Genomic DNA, 20,233 nt, shown 5'->3' on the forward strand with positions numbered 1-20,233 from the left:
TCTCAATACAAAAAAGTTGGAAAAAATGATTTATATTCTTTTTCATATAAAGTTTGTTTCATTATAAATTCACAAACAGGCAATTAATTTTTCCATCATTAGCATGTGGTCATTCTCAGTGAAAAGAGAAGGAACTTCTGCTTATAACTAACATTCTCATTGATTAAAGCAGTGTTGGCTGTAAATAGATCAGCAGATTTTTCTCTCCTTAATTAGGTGTTTCACCATCTTCTTTGACAGAAGATACAAAATGTCCATTGTTGTTTAAGGGTTCTAAGCTTGCTTCATTCATTTTCACTCCATTTTCTGTCTTTGTACCTTTTCCTTGATGTTTTCTTTTCATGACATATAAATATGAACTAAGGAAAACAATTGATGCTAACGATAAGCCCTGCATCAAGCCGAAGAAATAGTTTCTGTGAAAAGAGAAATAATAGAAAAAAAAGTCGTTTTCACTTCCGTGGAACAATTTACATTGATGCTTTCTGATATTTAGAATACATTATAATTATTCACAAAAATGATGAATATTGTGGAACACTGCTATCATAAAAAGCTAGTTTTACACAAAGATAGAATCATTCTGTTATAGTTACTAGGGAGGGGAAGCGGAGAAAATTAACAAATAACACTAAAATATTAACTTTATTAAAATTATTTTGAATAATTATTATTTTTAAATGAAGTTCAGGATACCATTTTAAAATATTGAATCTACCAAAATTTCAACTGGATATTTTGTTGTCTTAAAAATGACAAAAGGAAGCTAAACAAAGCTTTCACATACATTTCACCCTTACTTTTGTTGCTTCCAGTAGATATGCAATAAACTATTCTTGTTGTTAGGTGCCATTGACTCAACTATGATTCATAGTGACCCTATGAGCATTCGATCAAAGCCTTGCCTGATCAGGCCCCATGCTCATGATCTCATCCATGCTTAAGCCCATTTTAAAGTCACTGTCAGTCCCTCTCATTGAAGGCCTTCTCTTTCACTAACCTTCTCCTTTTCCCTGCATAATGTCTTTTCTAAGGACTAGTCCTTCCTGACATCATGCCCAAAGTATACAAAAAGTTTCAGTTCTTTCCCTGCTCTCTTTGAGTATATTCTAACTCTAGGGACTCATCTTCCAGCACTGTGCTGAACAATAAGATTGCAAGACCTTGTTAGTGACTCATCCTACTTTTGTAGTCTGTCTTAATCTGAAAGTTCCACTGAAGTCTGTTCATCATTGGTGACCTTACGGGTGTTTGAAATACCAGTGGCATAGCTTCCAGAATCACAGCAACAGGAAAGCCACCACTAGGGCAAACTGATGGACCAGTGATGGAAAGAAATCTTAGAATGAGTTTTAATTCGCAGTTAGGTTATAGTGAAGTTTTTTATAGTTATTATCCACAAGCAGCTCTTTCTCTTTGAGAAATGTTGAAAATTTTCTTTAGACTTTGGCAGCTCTTTAATTTAGGACATTTGTACCTTCCCTCCTTTTTTGGTTGCAAATTATGCTTCTTTTAAATTTGTCTTTCAACTTAGATATAGTTTTGTGATGTGCTGCTGAAAAAAAATCCTTATCAGAGGTTTTTCTATTATAGTTTTAGGGTTTAGACACAGTTACTTGTTTCTAGATAATAAGAAGAATTTATACCATTTTTTAAAACTATGCTATTGATTTCTATTATAAGTAGTTATATTTTTGGTCTGAAATTATTACAATTCACTTTTTAGCTTTCCATTCAGTAATCCTCATGGTATTTCTGGTTTTCCAGAGGAACAGAAGATTATAGAAACCCTCTTGCCTCTTTTCTCTCCTTTCCATCCCCTGCAAATGGTCACTATATGTCTTCTTAAAGAACCTAGACCATTTAATTAGTTTTGTTTTTTTGTTATTTTGAGGAAAAAATTGAGAGCAGTCAGCACAGTTTAATGTAACTTTGAGTAAGTTACTAATTCACTTGAAAATAGGAAAAGCTATCCATTACCTACAGTTTCTACAGGAGCTCTAGTGTCCTAGTGGTAAGGAGTGGTGGTGGCAACCCAGAGGCACATGGTTCAAATCTACTAGCTGCTCTGTGGTAGAAAGATGAGAAATAATAACCTCTGGTACAATTAACTGCCTCTGAAAAAGGCTAGAATGTCAGCTATGGGTGAGTTCCAACTTGATGGTATGCTACAATAATAGTTTCAATGAGTATTGAAATAAATATAACCCAGTTGCTTTCTCTATTGTTGTTACATGTCATCAAGTTGAAATCAACTTGAAGTTGATCCTCCAATGAGTTTTTCAGAGGCTGTAAACCATACTAGAAGAGGCTGACAAGCTTTCTCCTGAGGAGAAGCTCATGGATTAGATTTCCTGCCTTTGGGTTGGCAGCACAACTCGTTATTCATGAGGCCACTAGAACTCTGCCCTTACTAAGTGGTGACTATATTACTATTACTATTATTATTACTATTATACTGAAAAGTACATTTTGTGCTTTAGTAATTTTATTATCAACTAATTATAGAAATTAATATGATATACGCATAGAAGAACTTACCCATATAATTTGGAATCATATATTCTACAACTGCCTTGCTTTCCACAACTGTTGATCGACCACTTCAAACATGATTTATCAATCAGAGCCCCAAAATATATGGGGGCTAGAATTCCTCCTGCAGCATAAGATGAGAACATATTAACCCAAGGAAGACATTTCAAAGTTAACTATGTAATGTTCCATAGTAATACATTCAAGAAGTGAATGAATTTCCATTTTATACTATTTTCGTTTATGTTTATTACTTTTTGTTTGTTTTGAACATTTAATGAGAAAACGTTTATGCATAAAAATATGGAATGTCTTCCAAATTTGCATGTCATCCATTATTATCGATAAAAAATATGAAGGGACACTGAAATTTCATTTGTTGTTCAATGTCTCCTATACCAAATACTGATTTATTGTTTATGTATCTTTCTTCAAAGAATTAAACAAAGGATAATCACTTCACACAGGTGTAAACAACTTCAACTCATTTCCATCGAGTTGATCAACTCATAGTTGACCTTCCAGGGAATTTTTGGAGTTTGTAAATTGTCCAGGGAAAGGTTATTCATCTTTCGCTCATAGAGCAGCTAGTGGAATTGAACTGTCAGAGAGGTGCCACCTTTATGTTGACAGCACAACTCCTTATGGACTATTGCACCAGAACTTCCTCTAAACAACTTGGACATTGATTTTATTTAACCTTACTTTTCTGGACAAATAACTGCTGAAATATATTTTGTGCCATGTATATGTATATGCATATGCGAGCATGTGCAGATACACAGACACATATGTAATTACTATGTAGTTGACGCCATTGACTCCAACCCATAGTGACCCCATGTGTGTTAGAGTGAAATGAACTATTCTCCTAAGGGTGTTCAACAGTTGATTTCTTTGGAAGTAAATCAGTCAGTAAGGCAGCCTGGCAACAATTTCTATCCCTCAGAGACTCCAATTACATGACAATTATTTTCTCACAATTGAAGTTGTAGTGAATAGGTAGTCAAAATAAAAGCGATGCTAGTAAGTAAAGTAAAAGGTAAAAATTATAGGACTGGACTAAATTTACCCAAGAATCAAAATAATTAGCAATCTCAAAGGCTAAAAGCAGAGATGTATTTTTTTAATATACTTTCTTCACACTGCGTCACTCAATGCAAAATGGGTGAAAGACTACAGAATGGCAGTGTGCCTTTTCATGACATCAATTAATTAAATATCTGATTACTAATGAGAGAAGTGGGTTCAATATAAATTAAAAATGTCATACTGGTTTATGCATTATTTTGGTTAGATAAGGAGAGTCAGTATAGTGATTGCAGAATTATAACTTCACTGGAGGAAAAAAATAATCTAAGCTCAACTGCTTCAGTGACAAGGGATATTATCCCCCCCCTTCTATTTTAAGGAAGTCATGTAAGTGTGGAGATGCTGGGGACCAAACCCAGGGCCTTGTACACTTCCTAAATAACATGCTTCTGGAGACTCTATGAACTTTGAGAAATCACGATAGTTATAGAAAGGCTTCATTCACGCTTTTTGTTCACAGGGTTGCTAGAGTCATTTTCAACTCAATGGCAATCAACAACAATATTTTAAGGAATTAAAAAGTTAGAGTCTGTACTATGACTAGAATTTTGAAAGTTCCAATATCCTATTTTCCAAATACCTCTCCTAGTTTAATACTCCACGGAGAGTTCCTCCAGTTTAAGGATAGAGTATATTATTCATGAGGATCATTTGTGAATTTAAAGTTTCAGTCTTCATTGCAAAAATATTCAGTATCTATTTTTTCCACAGTAATAGTGTCTATTGGGATATGTGTTTGTACATAACACACAATTAGAATGGGAAAATGAGTTTTTCTTATTTTAAGTACTAGGGAAATTTCCTCTTTCTATTTTCTTATTCATTTTAGCAGACTTAGTAAGAGCAGTAACTGCTCAAATTCTATTTTCATATGCCAGTTCTGTAGTCTATGCTCTTGGAGTGAAGTGTCCTTGTTAGAAGGGAATGTGAGAGTGAATGTAAGGTGTAGATTAGAGAAAACAGAAGAGGATCTTCATAAGAGAACTCTCATAGACTCCTGCAGTGGATCCTACTTTCTAGCTCTCATACCCTATATGTTTATGTCTCACTCTTTCCTTTTTCCTATGAAGATGGGTGACTTTCTCCCTTTTGGACTTTCTTTTTATGATGTCAATTTGAAGACTAAGGTGAGCCAGATTCAAGCAATGGTCTCTGCAATCATTTGCCACATCTAAGAAATGGGCAATGAATAAGGATAACAGAAGGATTCATTCTTTGTAGTTGTGGTGTTGAAGACAAGTACTGAATATCTCATAGACTGACAATAGAAGCAACAGGTATATCCTGGAGAAAGGTACAGCCAGAGTGTTTCTTGGAGGCAAGGATGGTGAACCTCTATCTCACAAACTTAGAGTATATTATTAGGAAGTCCTATTCTTTGAAATTGGACATCATGCTTGGAAAGGTGAAGAGTCAGTGAAACAAAGGGAGATCCTCAATGATGTTAGGTTCTGTTTATTTGGTGACCCAGTGATAAGGAACAACACTGTCAACTCTTAAGCACATAGTTCAAATCCACTAGCAGTTTCATAGGAGGATAGTGATTGACTGCCTCAAAAACCCACTGAAATATCAGCTATGAATAGGTTCTGACTTGGTGTCACAAAACAACAAATTATCATTTGATCTTTTTGTAAGGTCTTATTAGTTGCTTTGGAACTTAGAAGTAGTTTGGAAGAATAATCTCTAAGCCTGAACTTAAAAATACTTTAGGTACCATTTGTCTTTTTGTTTGAAAGAATAAAACCAAGTTATGATGTTCCTTTTCTCCTGAAAAAATTACTAACATTAATAACTTATCTTTCAGTTAACTCAGTATTTCTCTCCATTTTTTATTTTTATTATATACATAAAACTGCTTCTTACATACACTAGTTTTTTTTCTTCTTCATATTGGAAATTAAATACACTCAGCCAGTAGAGGTTTGGAATAAATGAAAAAGCTATAATCTTTATATTTATTGTACCTAGTGATCGCATAGTCAGTGAATGGAAACCCACAGCAAGTGATTTCAGTTCTGGTTCAACATTTCTGTAAAAAAAAATAACATTAAAGAAAGGTTAAATATCCCTAAAATACAAAACTGTGTTAAGTATGAAAACATTTAGCAGTATGTTAGTTCTTAAAAAATATAAAAACTTTTAAAGGAAAAGCTTGTATTATTTAAAGGTATACTTACAAATGATGACAATAATATTTTTTTTCCTACTGTGCTATGGTATTGAGACATTTTAGCAAAAATTTTCACATTTGGCATGTCCACCAGCATCCACTAAGGTGCGCCTGATACAGGCCATGGTATTTGCAATCGCTTGTTATGCATCAGAGAGTTGGACAATGACTAGGGAGGACAGAAGGAGAGTGGATGCTTTTGAGCTGTGGTGCTGGAGAAGGGTACTGAATGTACCCTGGACTGCCAGGAAAACAAACGGATTTGTCTTGGAGAGGATTAAACTAAGCTACTCCTCGGAGGCAAGGATTCTGGGGCTTCGTCTGACATACTTTGGACATGTTGCCAGGAGGGACGGGTCCTTGGAGAGGGACATAATGCTTGGGAGGGTGGAGGGACAACGCAGGAGGGGAAGACCCTCTATGAGATGGATTGATTCGGTGACTGGGGTAATAGGGATGGGTGTGTCAGAGGCGGTGCGGTTGGCGCAGGATAGAGCAGGGTTTGGGGCTGTTGTGCATAGGGTCGCTATGAGTCAGAAACGACTCGACGGCACATAACAACAACAACAACAACCAGCATCCAGGAACCAGGTAGCAGAGAGAAAAATGCCTCTTGGGTCACTTAAGAGCCAGAGAGTAGAGAGGGAAGCACCCTTTGGACCTCAGGGAGCAGGAGACTGCCATGAGTCCTCTCGGTCCCCTATGCCCACCAGCCTCGAAAAAATAGCCAGCAAAAAGAAGGGTGCCTCCTGGACCATCTGTGAGGATACTCCATCTCCATGGTCCCCAGAGTCCATTCTGCCTCCACCTAACCTGTCTGCTCTGGGAATCAGTGAGCAGAGAGGGAGCACTTTCAAGCTACAAATGATGAAAGAAAGAACTAAAACTTTAAGAGCAATAAGGAATCAGGAAACATCACAAAAGAAAGGGAGTACGATGAATATAATAGTAGAAAACAACAGAAAAGCATGAAAACACAATCCATAATATGAAGACTGATACTGCCAAAATTTTCAACAGGTTGGAGGGAAAAAATTCAATATAAAAGAGAAGAAAAAGAGAATTAATGAGACAAAAAAACTAAGAACCTCAATAATAAATTACTAAAGGGGAAAACCCACCAAATACAGAGAGAAAATATAAGTATTATGTGGGATGACATCAAATGAAATGATACACATACTATTGGAATTTCAGACCAGGAGGGAGAAAATGATGGAAATATTACTAGAAGGACAGCTTACAGGTTTCATGAAAAAGGAGGAAATACATATTCGAGAAGCTCAGTGAACTGCAAACAGGTTAGATGCCTAAAGAAAAGCCTCAAGGCATATGATAGCCGAGTTTTCCAAAATCAAAGACAATGATAGAATATTAAAAGCAGCATGAGACAGAGTCACCTAAAAAGAAGACTCAATTAGATTTAAGTTCTGACTTCTCAGCAGAAACCATGCAAATAAGACAATATTTGGCATATACAAAAGGCTGACAGAAAAAAAAATTGCCAGCCAAGGTTCCTCCTGTACCCAGAAAAGCTGTCTATCAAACATGAAGGAGATATTAGGTCATTTGTAGACAAGAAGGAACTTAAGGACTTCGTGAGAACAAGAAGAGCTCTACAAGAAATACTAAAGGAGGTTTTCCATACAGAGACACCAAAGAGAAAGGGATGAGCCAAGTAACCAGGAACAACAGAAAGAATGGTCATGATAAAAGCTGGCCTGTTAATGAACATAACTCACTGTGAACAGACTAAAGGAACTGATCAAAAGAGGACGAGTAACAGAACGTATAACAACCCAAAACATATCAATATGTTGCCTACAGGAGACACATTTAAGAAACAAGAAGAAAGACTAAAAATCAAAAGCTGGGAAAAAATATAACAAGCAAATGGCATCCATAAGAAAGCAGTAGTGGTCCAAACAACTATGAGATATCATCTCACCCCAGTAAGAATAAAAATTTAACAGAACAGCAAGCAACAAATGCTGGCGAGGTTGTGAAGAAACAGGAACACTTATTCACTGTTGGTGGGAGTGTAAAATGGTGCAACCACTGTGGAAGGTGGAGTGTGGTGCTCTCTAAAAAAGTTGCAAATCGAGATACCATTTGACCACGCAATTCCACTACTGGAAATATACCCCAAAGAGACCATAACTGCCACCCAAGCAGATAGATGCACACATGTGTTTATCTTGGCTTTGTTCACAAGAGCAAGTAGTTGGAAGCAAGCTAAGTGCCCATCAACAAACGAATGGATAGAGAAGCTGTGGTATATTCACATAATGGAATACTATGCTGTATTGAAAAACAAGGAACTAATGCAATATTATTCAAAATGGGTGACTCTGGAAGACATTATACTGAGTGAAATATCTCAGTCACAAAAGGACAAATATTGCATGGTGCCACTATTGTAAAACAGGACTGACCTTGGGATTTGGGGGAAACTGAGAAAGATAGGTACAATAATGTATACTGCATTGAAACAGATGAGGGAGAGAACTGTTTAAAGGGATATATGATTAAGTATTATTGTCATGTCAGGAGTCCAGAATGAAGGCTGCATGGTGGAGTGCACCTGGGGGGAGGGATTGTAAAACAGTGAAAGATTTTTTCTTTTACTTTTCAGAGAGAAGGGGAGGGATTGTAAAACAATGAAAGAATTTTTCTTTTATTTTCAAAGGGGTGGAGGGGTGGGCAGGGAGAAAAGTGAAACAATTAATGAATGGAAATCCAAAGTCTCTCTAAATTTTCATCAAAATTAATAATAATAATAAAAATTTTAAAAAAGAAAGCAAGCGGTAGTGGCAATACTAATTGCTGATAAAATGGACTTCAGCATGAAAACAAGCAAGCAAACAAACAAACAAACAAAACAACACTCCAAACCATCATAAGAGATAAGGAAGGCCACTATTTAATGATTAAAAACAAAACAGAACAAAAGGACATATTTCCAGCAAACATCTAGGCAACTAATTAAAGACCTGCAAAATACATTTAAAAATGTTAGCAGGCTAGAGGAAAACAAATAAACAACACAACAAGAGTAGGCTTCAACATGCCACTGTTACCTTTGACAAAATCCAATACTCCTTCCTGATTTAACCAGTCAATAAAATAGGAATAGAGGGTGATTTCTTCAACATAATGAGAAGTATGTTCACAAAACCAAGAATCAACATCATTCTCATTAGAGAGAGACTAATGTTGAACATGGATAAGACAGGGCTGCCCATCATCTTCACCACTTTTATTCAATACTATATAGGAAGTGCTTGCTAGGACAATAAAAAAAAGGGCACAACAGGTAACCAAATTGGCAAAGTGGTGGTAAAACAGTCACTATACATAGGTAATGTGATAGTGTACACAGAAAACCACAAAGACTAAAAAAAAATTATTGTTGACCTAGTAGTAGAAAAATGTATTAGAGTGGCAGGATATAAAATCAACATACAAAAATCAATTGTGTTTTTCTACAGCAACAAAGAAAGCATGAAAATAAAACTGTTGTTGTTGTTGTTATGTGCCATCGAGTAGTTTGTGATTCATATCAACTCTATGTACAAGAGCCCTAAACACCGTTCTATCCTGTGCCAACCTCGCCGTGTCAAACACACTCATTCCCAACACTCCACTCACAAAATTGATCCATCTCATCAAGGGTCTTCCTCTCCTGCGCCATTCCTCCACTCTGCCAACCATGATGTCCCTCTCCAAGGACAAGTCCCAACTTGCAACATGCCAAAAGTATGCCAGACGAAACTTCAGAATCCTTGACTCCAAGGAGCATTCTGGCCTTACCCTTTCCAGGACAAATCTATTTGTTCTCCTACAGTTCATGGTATATTCAATACTCTTCTCCCATACCACAGCTCAAAGGCATCAATTCTCTTTGTATCATCCCTATTCACTGTCCAACTCTCCAATGCATAGCACGTAATTGTGAAGACTATAGCCCACATCAGGTGCACCTTAGTCTCCTGCCTGATGTTGTTGCTCTTCAGTACTCTTGAGAGGTCCCTCACAGCTGAGTTTCCCAATGCAATTTGTCTCCTGATTTCCTGGCTGCTGTTAGAGTGTTGACTGTGAAACCAAATAAACTAAAACTGTTAACTATCTCAATCTCTTCACCATCCATACTGATGCTGCCAAATGGCCCAGTGGTGAGAATCCTTGTTTTCTTGATATTGAGCTTCAACACATATTGAAGACTGCAGTCCTTAACCTTCTGCAGCAAGTGTTTCAGGTCCTCCTCAGTTTCAGCAAGCAGGGTTGTGTAATCCACATAATGCAGGTTGTTGATGGCTCTTCCACCAATCCTGACAACACATTTCTCCTCGTACACCCCAGCAACACGATGATCTGTTCTGCATATAGATTGAAAAGGTATGGAGACAAAATACATCCCTGATGGACCCCCTTCTTGATTTGGAACCATGTAGTGTCTCCCTGCTCTGTTCTGACAATTGCCTCTTGGTCCAAGTACAGGTTTCACATTAGCATAGTCAAATGTTCTGGGATTCCCATTCTTCTTCTTGTGATCCACGCAGTCAAAAGCCTTTGCATAGTCAATGAAGCACAGATAGACGTTCTTCTGGTATTCTCTGCTTTCTGTCAAGATCCATCTAACATTAGCTATAATATCCCTAGTACCACGACCTCTTCTAAATCCAGCCTGCACACCTGGCAGTTCTCTGTTGACATATTGTTCCAAACGATTTTGGATCATTTTCAGCAGAATCTTGGTTGCATGTGATATTAATGATATTGTTCGATAATTTCCATACTCTGCTGGGTCATCTTTCTTTGGATTTCTTTGGTATTCACTGGACTTCCTTGTATGCATATGAATATTATCCTGTCACTCACCACATTTCAGGATAGATCTAGAAATAATTTTTTAAATTATGAAACTAATCCCCTTTTTTCTCACCTTTTCATCCCCAGCACAGTACATCATATGATCATCTGATTCAAAATGTCCCATGCCAAGCCATCTCATTTCGCCAATACCTAGTACGTCAATATTTATGTGTTCCATTTGTTTCTTAGCAATGTCCAATTTTCCTACATTCAAGCTTCTCACATTCCATGTTCCAATCACTAGTGTCTCCTTATAGCTGTTCCTCCTTCTCTGGGTTTCTATTTCTAAAACTGAGTTTCAATTGCCATGTCTGCAAGTCCAAGTGATAGTCTAAGTGTGCTATATTGTACATAGGGTCTTTGAGAGCCTGTCATTTCAGAAGTGGATGGACAATCCTTCTTCCTAGAAAATAAAACCAGCAAAGCAATATCATTTACAATAGCTAAGCACAAGAGACAATACTTAGGGATAAATCTAACCAAAGAGTTCTAGTAGCCTAATGGTAAGAAACTGTTCAGCAATCCCAAATCTACCAGTTGCTCTGTGGGAGAAGGATCTCTTCTCATTCTATTTTCTGCCTCTGAAAATCCATTGGAATCCCAGCTATGAGTCAAATCCAACTTGATGGCGTACAACAAGAAAAACAACAAGAGACCAAAAAGATATCTTTTCATTCTATGTGCTGAACAGATCATTTGGGAGTCTGGATTTTATAAAGAGGAATGAGGCATCAAGATTGGAGAAGACTCACAAGAAACCTGCACTGTGCAGATGACAAAATCTTGCGTGCTGAAACTGAGGACTTGAGGCATTTGTTGCAGAAGATCAAAGACTGCAGTCTCCAATACAGATTGAAGCTCAACATCAAGAAGGCAAAGATTCTTGCCACTGGGAAAATTGGCAACACCATGATAGATGGAGAAAAGATTGAGATTAAAAGAACAAGTTTCTATAGTACAAAACTAACACAACAAAATCCACAACTGCCAATTGCCTTCTGATTCATAGATATCCTCCACTGGGTTTCTGAGGCTGTAAATCTTTATGAGATGAGAAGGCCCTCTTTTTCTCTCAGAGAAGCCAATGAATTAGAACTATTGACCCTGTACTTGGCAGCACGACATGCATGTTATCATGCCACTGAGATATCCTTATAAGGAAAACAACAACAGGGTAAATAAAATGATCTGGTCTGTGTTAGAGTGTACATTTGTTTTCTATTACAAAAATCACTCCCTCTCACATTTAGAATGCAATTTCAGTAATTCCATTTATCTCTGTTGAATGAAACTTGCTATGGTATTATCCATGTGGTAAGCTAATATTTATAAAGTTAAATAAAATCCTCTGGCTATGAGAATATGATGGAATTTCAAAAATTCCATTTTTTTAAAAACTGAACTCTGAAATTAACAGGTTATTTCTTTTCTCCTTAAGTTATTTGGTTGAAAATATTTGTTCAGAAACTACTACATATAGATTTATTCTTTCCTTTTTTAAAATTTAAATTTATTATTAGTTTCAGTAAACATTTATCAAGACTTTGGATTTCTATTCATTCATTGTTGCACTTTTCTGCCCTACCAACCCTCCCCCCTAGTACACTACCCTCTTGAAAAAGTAAAAGAAAAAATCCTTTCATTGATTTACAAACTCTCTCCCAGGTCCACTCCACCATGTAGCCTTCACTCTAGACTTCTGTCATGACAAAAATAACCAATCACATATCCCTTTTAAACCGTTTCCTCCCACATCTGTTTCAATGCAGTATACATTATTGAACCCATCTTTCTTAGTCTCTCCCCAACCCCAAGGTCAGTCCTGTTTTACAACAATGGTACCTTGCAGTATTTGTCCTTTTGTGACTGAGATACTTCACTCAGCATAAAGTCCTCCAGGGTCACCCATTTTGAATAATATTGTATGAGTTCCTTATTCTTCAATGCAGTGTAGGATTCCATTTTGTGAATATACCACAGCTTCTCTATTCATTCGTTTGTTGATGGGCACTTAGCTTGTTTCCAACTACTTGCTATTGTGAACAAAGCCAAGATAAACATGGGTGTGCATATATCTGCTTGGATGTCAGTTATGGTCTCTTTGGGGTATATTCTCAGTAGTGGAATTGCTGGGTCAAATGATATCTCTATTTGTAACTTTTTGAGAAAGTGCCATACTGCCTTCCACGGTGGATGCACCATTTTACACTCCCACCAACAGTGAATAAGGGTTCCAGTTTCTCCACAACCTTGTCAGCATTTGTTGCTTGCTGTTCTGTTAAGTTTTGTTATTCTGTCTGGGGTGAGATGATATCTCATAGTTGCTTTAATTTGCATCTCTCTTAGAGCTAGGGATTTTGAACATTTTTTCATGTGCTTGTTAGCCAATCTGAATGTCTTCTTAGGTGAAGTGTCTGTTCATATCCTGTGCCCATTTTTCTAACGGATTATTTACCTTTATCTTGTTGTGGCACTCAAGTATTTTATAAATTCTGGATATAAGTCCCTTATCTGATATATCATTAACCAAATATTTTTCCCAGTTGGTGGCTTCTATTAATTCCTTTTAAGTGTCTTCTATCCAATGCCATGCTAGTCCTTATCCTTGATAATAGAGTTTAATAATATTTTATAGCATACAAGTAATTTAGAGTAGTTATTTGACTTTTCTTGAAGAGTACATTGGTGGAGAACTACCAGAAATACAGGCCAGAGTTAGAAAAGGCCATGGCTTTAGAGACATTATTGTCAACATCAGATGGGTGTTGGCTGAAAGCAGAGAGTACCAGAGAAATTGTCTGTGTTTCATTAACTATGCAAAGGCATTGACTGTGTGGATCACAACAGATTGTGGCCAACCTTGAGAAGAATGGAAATCCCACAACATTTGATTGTGCTCAACCTATACTTGGACTAGGAAACAGTCCTCAGAACAGAGCAAAGAAACCCCGCATGGTTCAAAATAGGCAAGAAGTGCATCAGGAATGCATTCAACTCCATACCTTTTCAATCTATATATGGAATAGATCATTCAGGAGACTTTATGAGGAAGAATATGGCATCAGGATTGAAGGAAGACTATGAACAACCTTGGTAATGCAGATGATACAATCCTGCTCTCAGAAACTGGAGATGACCTGAAGCATTTGCTACACAAAGTCAAGGACTTCAGTCTTCAGTTTGTATTGAAGCTCAAATTAAAAAAAGACAAAGTTTCTCACCACATAGCCAATTGGAAGCACCATGTTAGATGGGAAAGAGATTGACATTGTTAATAATTTAAGCTTGCTCGGATCCACACTCAACACTCTTGGTACCAGTAGTCAAAAAAATCAAAAGACTAATTGCTCTGGGAGAGGATGCTGTCAGAAACCTCTTAAAAGTGCTGAAGAGCATGTGATGTCAGTCTGGAGACTAAGATACATCTGATGCAGGCCATAGTCTTTGAAATTACTTGCTATGCATCAGAGAGCTGGACAATGACCAAAGATGAGAGAAGAAGAATTGATGTCTTTGAATTGTGATGCTGGAGGAGAGTACTAAAAATACCATGGACTGCCAAAAGAACAAACAGGTTCATCCTGGAGAGGGTGAAATCAGACTCTTACTTGGAGGCGAGGGTTTTGAAGCTCCATCTCACATACTTCAGGCATGCAGCCTGGAGGGACCAGTCCGTGGAGGAGAACATCGTATTTGGAAGGGTGCAGGGACAACACAAGAGGGGAAGACCCCAAATGAGATGAATTGACACAGTAACATGGATAATCAGTAAAGGTGTGTTGGAGACAATGAGACTGGCTCAGCAAAGAGCAGAGTTCAGAACTAATGTACATAAGATCACTATCAGTCACAGACGCATAATAACAACGTAAGTTTGAAGGAGGCCCTGGTAAACAAGTGGGTCAGGAGTTGTGCTGCCAACTAAAAGGAAGGTGGTTTGAATCCACCAGCTGTGCCACAGTAGAATTACAGGTAATCTCCTCCCAACTGATTTATTACCTCAAAAATCTGATGGAGGGTCACCCATGGTGTGTTCTAATAAAAGGCAATACGGGTTCCCTTTTTTTAAAAAAAAATAACCACTTCCTAAGCAACATGCCTCCAGAAACTCTGAACTTTGATAAATGTTGATAGTTACAGAAAGGCTTCAGGCCTTTGGTCGCTATGAGTTGTGCTTGACTCTAAGTCAACCAACAATGACAGAAACATTATTATCTTTAGATTAAATAAGACTACAAGTTAAATTAAGTGAGGTGTGGTGGTGTCTGCCGGGACTTGTGCTGCTAACTCTAATGGGGCACTTCTCTGGTAGTGTAAATTCACAAATGACTGTGCTAGGAAGCATTCTTCCTGCTTGTGATTCACAGTCTTGAAAACCCAACTGACAGTCAGCTATGAGTTGGGTACCACTCAATAACAATGAGTTTCTGCATTTAAGAAAAGTTAAATTCACATAGTACAACGAAAATGTAATAGTTGTTGTTGTTGTTATGTGCCATCGAGTCGCCTGCGACTCATAGCGACCCTGTGTACAACAGCCCTAAACTCCGCTCTGTCCTGTGCCAATCACACTTTCTGACACACCCATCCCGATTACCCCAGTCACTAAATCAATCCACCTCATAGAGGGCCTTCCTCTCCTGCGCCATCCCTCCACCATCCCAAGCATGATGTCCCTCTCTAAGGACTGGTCTCTCCTCACAACATGTCCAAAGTAAGTTAGACGGAGCCTCAGAATCCTTGCCTCCAAGGAGCCACCCGGTTTAACCCTCTCCAGGACAAATCTGTTTGCTTTCCTAGCAGTCCATGGTATTCTCAATACTCTTCTCCAGCACCACAGCTCAAAGGCATCAATTCTCCTTCTATCCTCCTTGGTCATTTTCCAACTCTCTGATGCATAACAGGCGATTGCGAAGACCATGGCCTGTATCAGACGCACCTTAGTCTCCAGAGAGACACCACTGCTCTTCAGCACTTTGGAGAGGTCCCTAACAGCAGACTTTCCCATGGCAATGTGCCTTTTAATTTCCTGGCTGCTGGTGCCAAGACTGTTGACTATGGAGCCAAGCAAACTAAAGCTGTGTACAATCTCAATCTCTTCACCATCCATCCTGATGCTGCCAATTGTTCCAGTGGTGAGAATCTTTGTCTTCTTGACATTGAGCCTCAATCCATATTGTAGGCTGCAGTCCTTGACACTCTGCAAAAGGCGCTTCAGGTCCTCCTCAGTTTCAGCTTGCAGGGTTGTGTCATCCGCATAACGCAGATTGTTGATAATTCGTCCACCAATCTTGACCCCACATTTTATATGAAAAGGTAACATTAATTAAAATTGTTTAGGGCTTGACTTTTGCAAAGAGCAGTAACACTTCTCATGATAGAGTTGGGAGTACAGATTCACATTTGACTGCAATCAAATCTGGCCTGAAAGTAGATATGATAACATTTTTCAAGAAAGTTGTTTCTTTTGTAAAGGGGCTAGTATGAGAAAATGCAAAAAGTCTCCCTAACTGGGTTCAGATCATTGACTCCTTCCATCTCCCCCGCTCAGGAATGCCTTTATTTTCTTCCTCCTCAGGTACATATTAATCTCCTGAGCTCTCAATAGTTTTATGTGTGTGTGTGTTGTCATATTGGATCTGACTGGTACAGAAGGAGATTTTCCCTCCTTATCCTGCAGAGCATCTGATGGATTTGAACCGTGCTCCTCTGGGATTGTGGTACAGCTTCTTGCCACTAAGCCACCAGAGCTCACCCTGATCTCTTAATATTATCACTCCCTAAACATACATCCTAGACTTTCTCATCCTCACATCTTTTGTTGCATTCACATTCACTTACTTAATACCTTACTGTTATTGTTATGTGCCCTTGAGTCTGAATGACTCCCAGCTGATGCTCCAGTGGGTTTTCACTCTATAAATCACATGAGAGGAGATTGTTCACTTTCTCCTATGGAGCAATTAGTGTATTTGAACCACCATTCTTTTGAGCTGGCAGTGTAACTTCCTACCACTAGGCCACTAGAGAAAAGTTCCAACATTGCTTCCATCAAATCTCCCATCTTTTCTTTTATATTTTATTCAAACATAGTGAGTGAAGGAATTTTAAATTCATGAGCATAAACCTCAAATGGATACCAGTCTAAATTGTCAAGTCTAGTTCCAACTCATAGAGCTCTTCTGTTAACTTTCCAAGACTGTAAATCACAATGGCAGGAGACTGCACACCAGACTTCTTTGAAACCTCTTGAGATTTGAAGCTCCAGAGTCATATAGCCTTCAGGTTAGCAGAGATACTAGCTACTACTCAGATCACCAGAAGTCCTTAAATCCTACTTTAATTTCATAACATTTTATTAGTCAACTCTCTTAATAAGTCTAATTATTCAATAGCCAAGGTTAGTATTTCACACTCTATGATTTTAGCTCCAGCTGCTTATTTCCTCCCACCTCATTCTCTCCTGGAAACTTTGCTTTGTGTTTAATAGAGAATATGGGAAGAAGAGACTTTCCACAGCCTTGGACTACTCTTGTTTTCACTGCTATTAGTTGTCATCACCTCAGTTCAGATTCATAGTTGCCTCATATGCATGCCAGAATGGAAATTTTCTCCATTGGATTTTCAGTGGTTGGTTTTTCAAATAGATGACTGGACCTTGATTCTGAGGTGCCACTAGCTGGACTTTAACACTTTGAGGGTAATATTTGCACCACCCAAGAACTACTGTTGTAGTGTTGTTAGGTGCCATAGAGCCAGGTATTACTCATAGTGACTCTATCTATGGACCTCCTTGGAGACGGATGTCATGCTTGGGAGAGTGGAATGAAAGTGCAAAAGAGGAAGACCCTCAATGAGATGGATTGATTCTGAAACTGGGGTAATGTGTGTCAGAGATGTTAAAACTGGCACAGACTAGAACAGGGTTTAGGGCTGTTGTACATAGAGTCACTATGAGTCACAGGCAACTCAAGGGCACATAACAACAACAACAACAACAATAACAATGTTGCTCTTTAACCACATCCTTGGTATGATAAAATTAAATATACCTGTTACCATTGAATGAATAGGGAGTGGTCTTCACTTCTTTCTATTCTCAAAATATTTTAGATTAAGAGGTTAAAATCTTATGATATGGAGGACAATATGAGTTTTCAACATCATTTCCCCTAAATTAATGATTTTTAATTTGGCATACATGGAAGCACTCTTTTCAAAGAGAGCACCAACGTATGAAACTATAGTTAAAAAATGGTGCTTTAGTAAGATGTGATCAGAATAGTGTTTAAATGACTTGAGAGAAGACTCTTTTAATCTATACTTCTTTTAACAAAATTTAGAAACCCATTTTTTTCTACTCTCTGTTTCCTATTCACCTGGTTGTTAGTGACTTTGTACTCAACTAGCCAAAGGCAAGTATTTTGAAACCACTAGCTGCTCCTCAGTAGAGAGATGTAGCTGTCTACTCTTAAAAGATTACAGAGTCGGGAACCCTATGGGACAGTTCCACTCTGCCCTAAATACTACTATGTGTTGAAATTGACTTGAAGGCAAAAGATATAATCATCTTTAAAGGCTTTCTGCTTTAGATGATCCTGTCCACTGGCGTCTATCATTCCTCAGATATACCATTTCTTTTCTGCCTCAAGGCATTGCACTTAGTCTCTTTGCCAGGTCTGGATCTTTAGATTAAATGTGAATTTTAATAAGAAATACTTCTTCAGTTCCCTATCCTAACCCTTCACTTCAATTTAACAAGCTTTTATTTTATTATTCCTTTCAATTGTGCTCTTTTCCTTTTTTGTTGGTAACAATAACAGTTCATGTTGCATTGGGAAAATTATTCGTCAGTGACAGAACAGTTATGTCAATTTAAAGACAAAGGTGAAACTGATCCAAGTCTAAGTCTTCTAAATTATTAAATTATATCTGAAAGTTGGATAATAATAACAGAAGAATCAATGACTTTGAGCTGTGGTATTGGAGAATATGAAATATTACATGAAATGCCAAAGAACCAATAAATATGTCCTGGAGAAAGTGCTAATAGGACCATCCTTATAGGCAATTGTGGTAAAACTTGACCCCACATACTTTCAGCATTTTGTTAGGAAGGCTAGTCCTTGGAAAAGGACATCATGCTTGGAAAGGTGGAGGGTCAATGTAAAAGAGGAAGACCTTCAACATGACAGACTGACATAGTGACTATAACAATGAGTTCAAATATATCAGAAAAGATAAGAATGACACAGGAGACAGTAGAGTTCATATCTATTGCTCATAGGGTCACTATGAAGTGTTGTCACCTCAACAACACACAACAAAAACAATAACAGCTTGTAAGGATATTTTTATTTTTAAGCAATTTTTTTTAGTATACTAATTCCTTTGGTATTAGCAGTCAGAAAATCAGGAGATGTGTTACACTGGGAAAATCTGCATTTAAGGACCTCTCCAAGTTATTGAGGAGCAATTATGTCAAAGACTAAGAAGTGTGTCTGATTTAGGCCAAGGTTTTTCCAGTCACTTGCTATGCATCTGAAAACTGGACAATGAAAAACAAAACAAAACAAAACAAAACCCCAAACAAACAAACAAACAAAAAAACAACTGGACAATGAATAGGAACAACAGAAGAAGAAATGATCCCTTTGAGTTGTTTGTTGGAGAAGAGCACTGAACATACCATGGACTGTCAAAAGAACAAATAAATATGTTTTGGAGCAGTGGAAGTGTAGAGAACTCTTTGGAATGAAGGACAATGAGTCTTTGCCCAACATACTTTGGGCATGTTGTTGTTGGAAGGGGCTGTTCCTTGGAGAGGGACATGATGTTTGTAAAGATGGAGGGTCAGTGACAGAGAGGAAGACCATCAACCAGGTAGGCTGACACAGTATCTGTTGCAATGGGTTCTAGTAGGTCAAGAAGTGTGAGGATGGCATAGGTAGGACAGAGGTTCAGATCCGCTGTTCACAGGGTCCCTATGAGTTTTAGTTAACTTGATGGCACCTAACAACAACAACAACAACAACAACAGTAATTCCTGTGAGACTCAAAGATGTGTGAATATACATACAATGTCTATTTGAGTCATCATTAAAAATTATTTTTCAAACCTGGCATCTAGACTTCATACTGGTCTAAGGATTGAAAAAGTGAATGCTGACATCTTGCCTCTTGTCTCCTAGGATATTAGAGAGACTAGACCAAAAGTTATGCTGAAGATTAATTTAAATTTTTAGAATATCAATACAGACTAATTTGGTATTACATAATCCACTTCTCAAATGTTTTCTTTCAACAAATTCAACAGACTTACCTGACAGATCCATCAGACTGTAAGACATCTCAAAATTAAAAACATTTTGAAGAAACATTCAGGAACACTTTGGTGAGAAATTGTTTACACCTCTACCTTAAAATTCTTGGTAAGAGGAGAAAAAAATGCATTCTAGGTTTTGTAACAGAAGAATCAAAGGAAAAAATAATATAAATTGTGGCAACCAAATAGTACAATGATCCAAATATAAAGAATTCTGATTAAATTAAAATGTA

General features: G+C 37.6%; 1 protein-coding gene across 1 annotated transcript in view; it reads right to left on the reverse strand.

Moving 5' to 3' along the window:
• Positions 1-208: 208 nt before the first annotated feature.
• The window catches only part of SLCO1B1 (solute carrier organic anion transporter family, member 1B1), a 97,672-nt gene continuing 77,647 nt past the window's right edge, over positions 209-20,233 (reverse strand). Inside the window, exons 11-13 of the mRNA XM_006889134.1 lie at positions 5,595-5,682; positions 2,542-2,659; positions 209-416 (exon numbers count right to left, since the gene is read on the reverse strand). Coding sequence (XP_006889196.1) covers positions 209-416; positions 2,542-2,659; positions 5,595-5,682 — 414 coding nt within the window. The remainder of the gene's footprint in view (positions 417-2,541; positions 2,660-5,594; positions 5,683-20,233) is intronic.

This window comes from Elephantulus edwardii, unplaced genomic scaffold (assembly GCF_000299155.1).
Source record: "Elephantulus edwardii isolate Elephantulus edwardi_28Jun2011 unplaced genomic scaffold, EleEdw1.0 scaffold00075, whole genome shotgun sequence".
Taxonomy (NCBI): domain Eukaryota; kingdom Metazoa; phylum Chordata; class Mammalia; order Macroscelidea; family Macroscelididae; genus Elephantulus; species Elephantulus edwardii.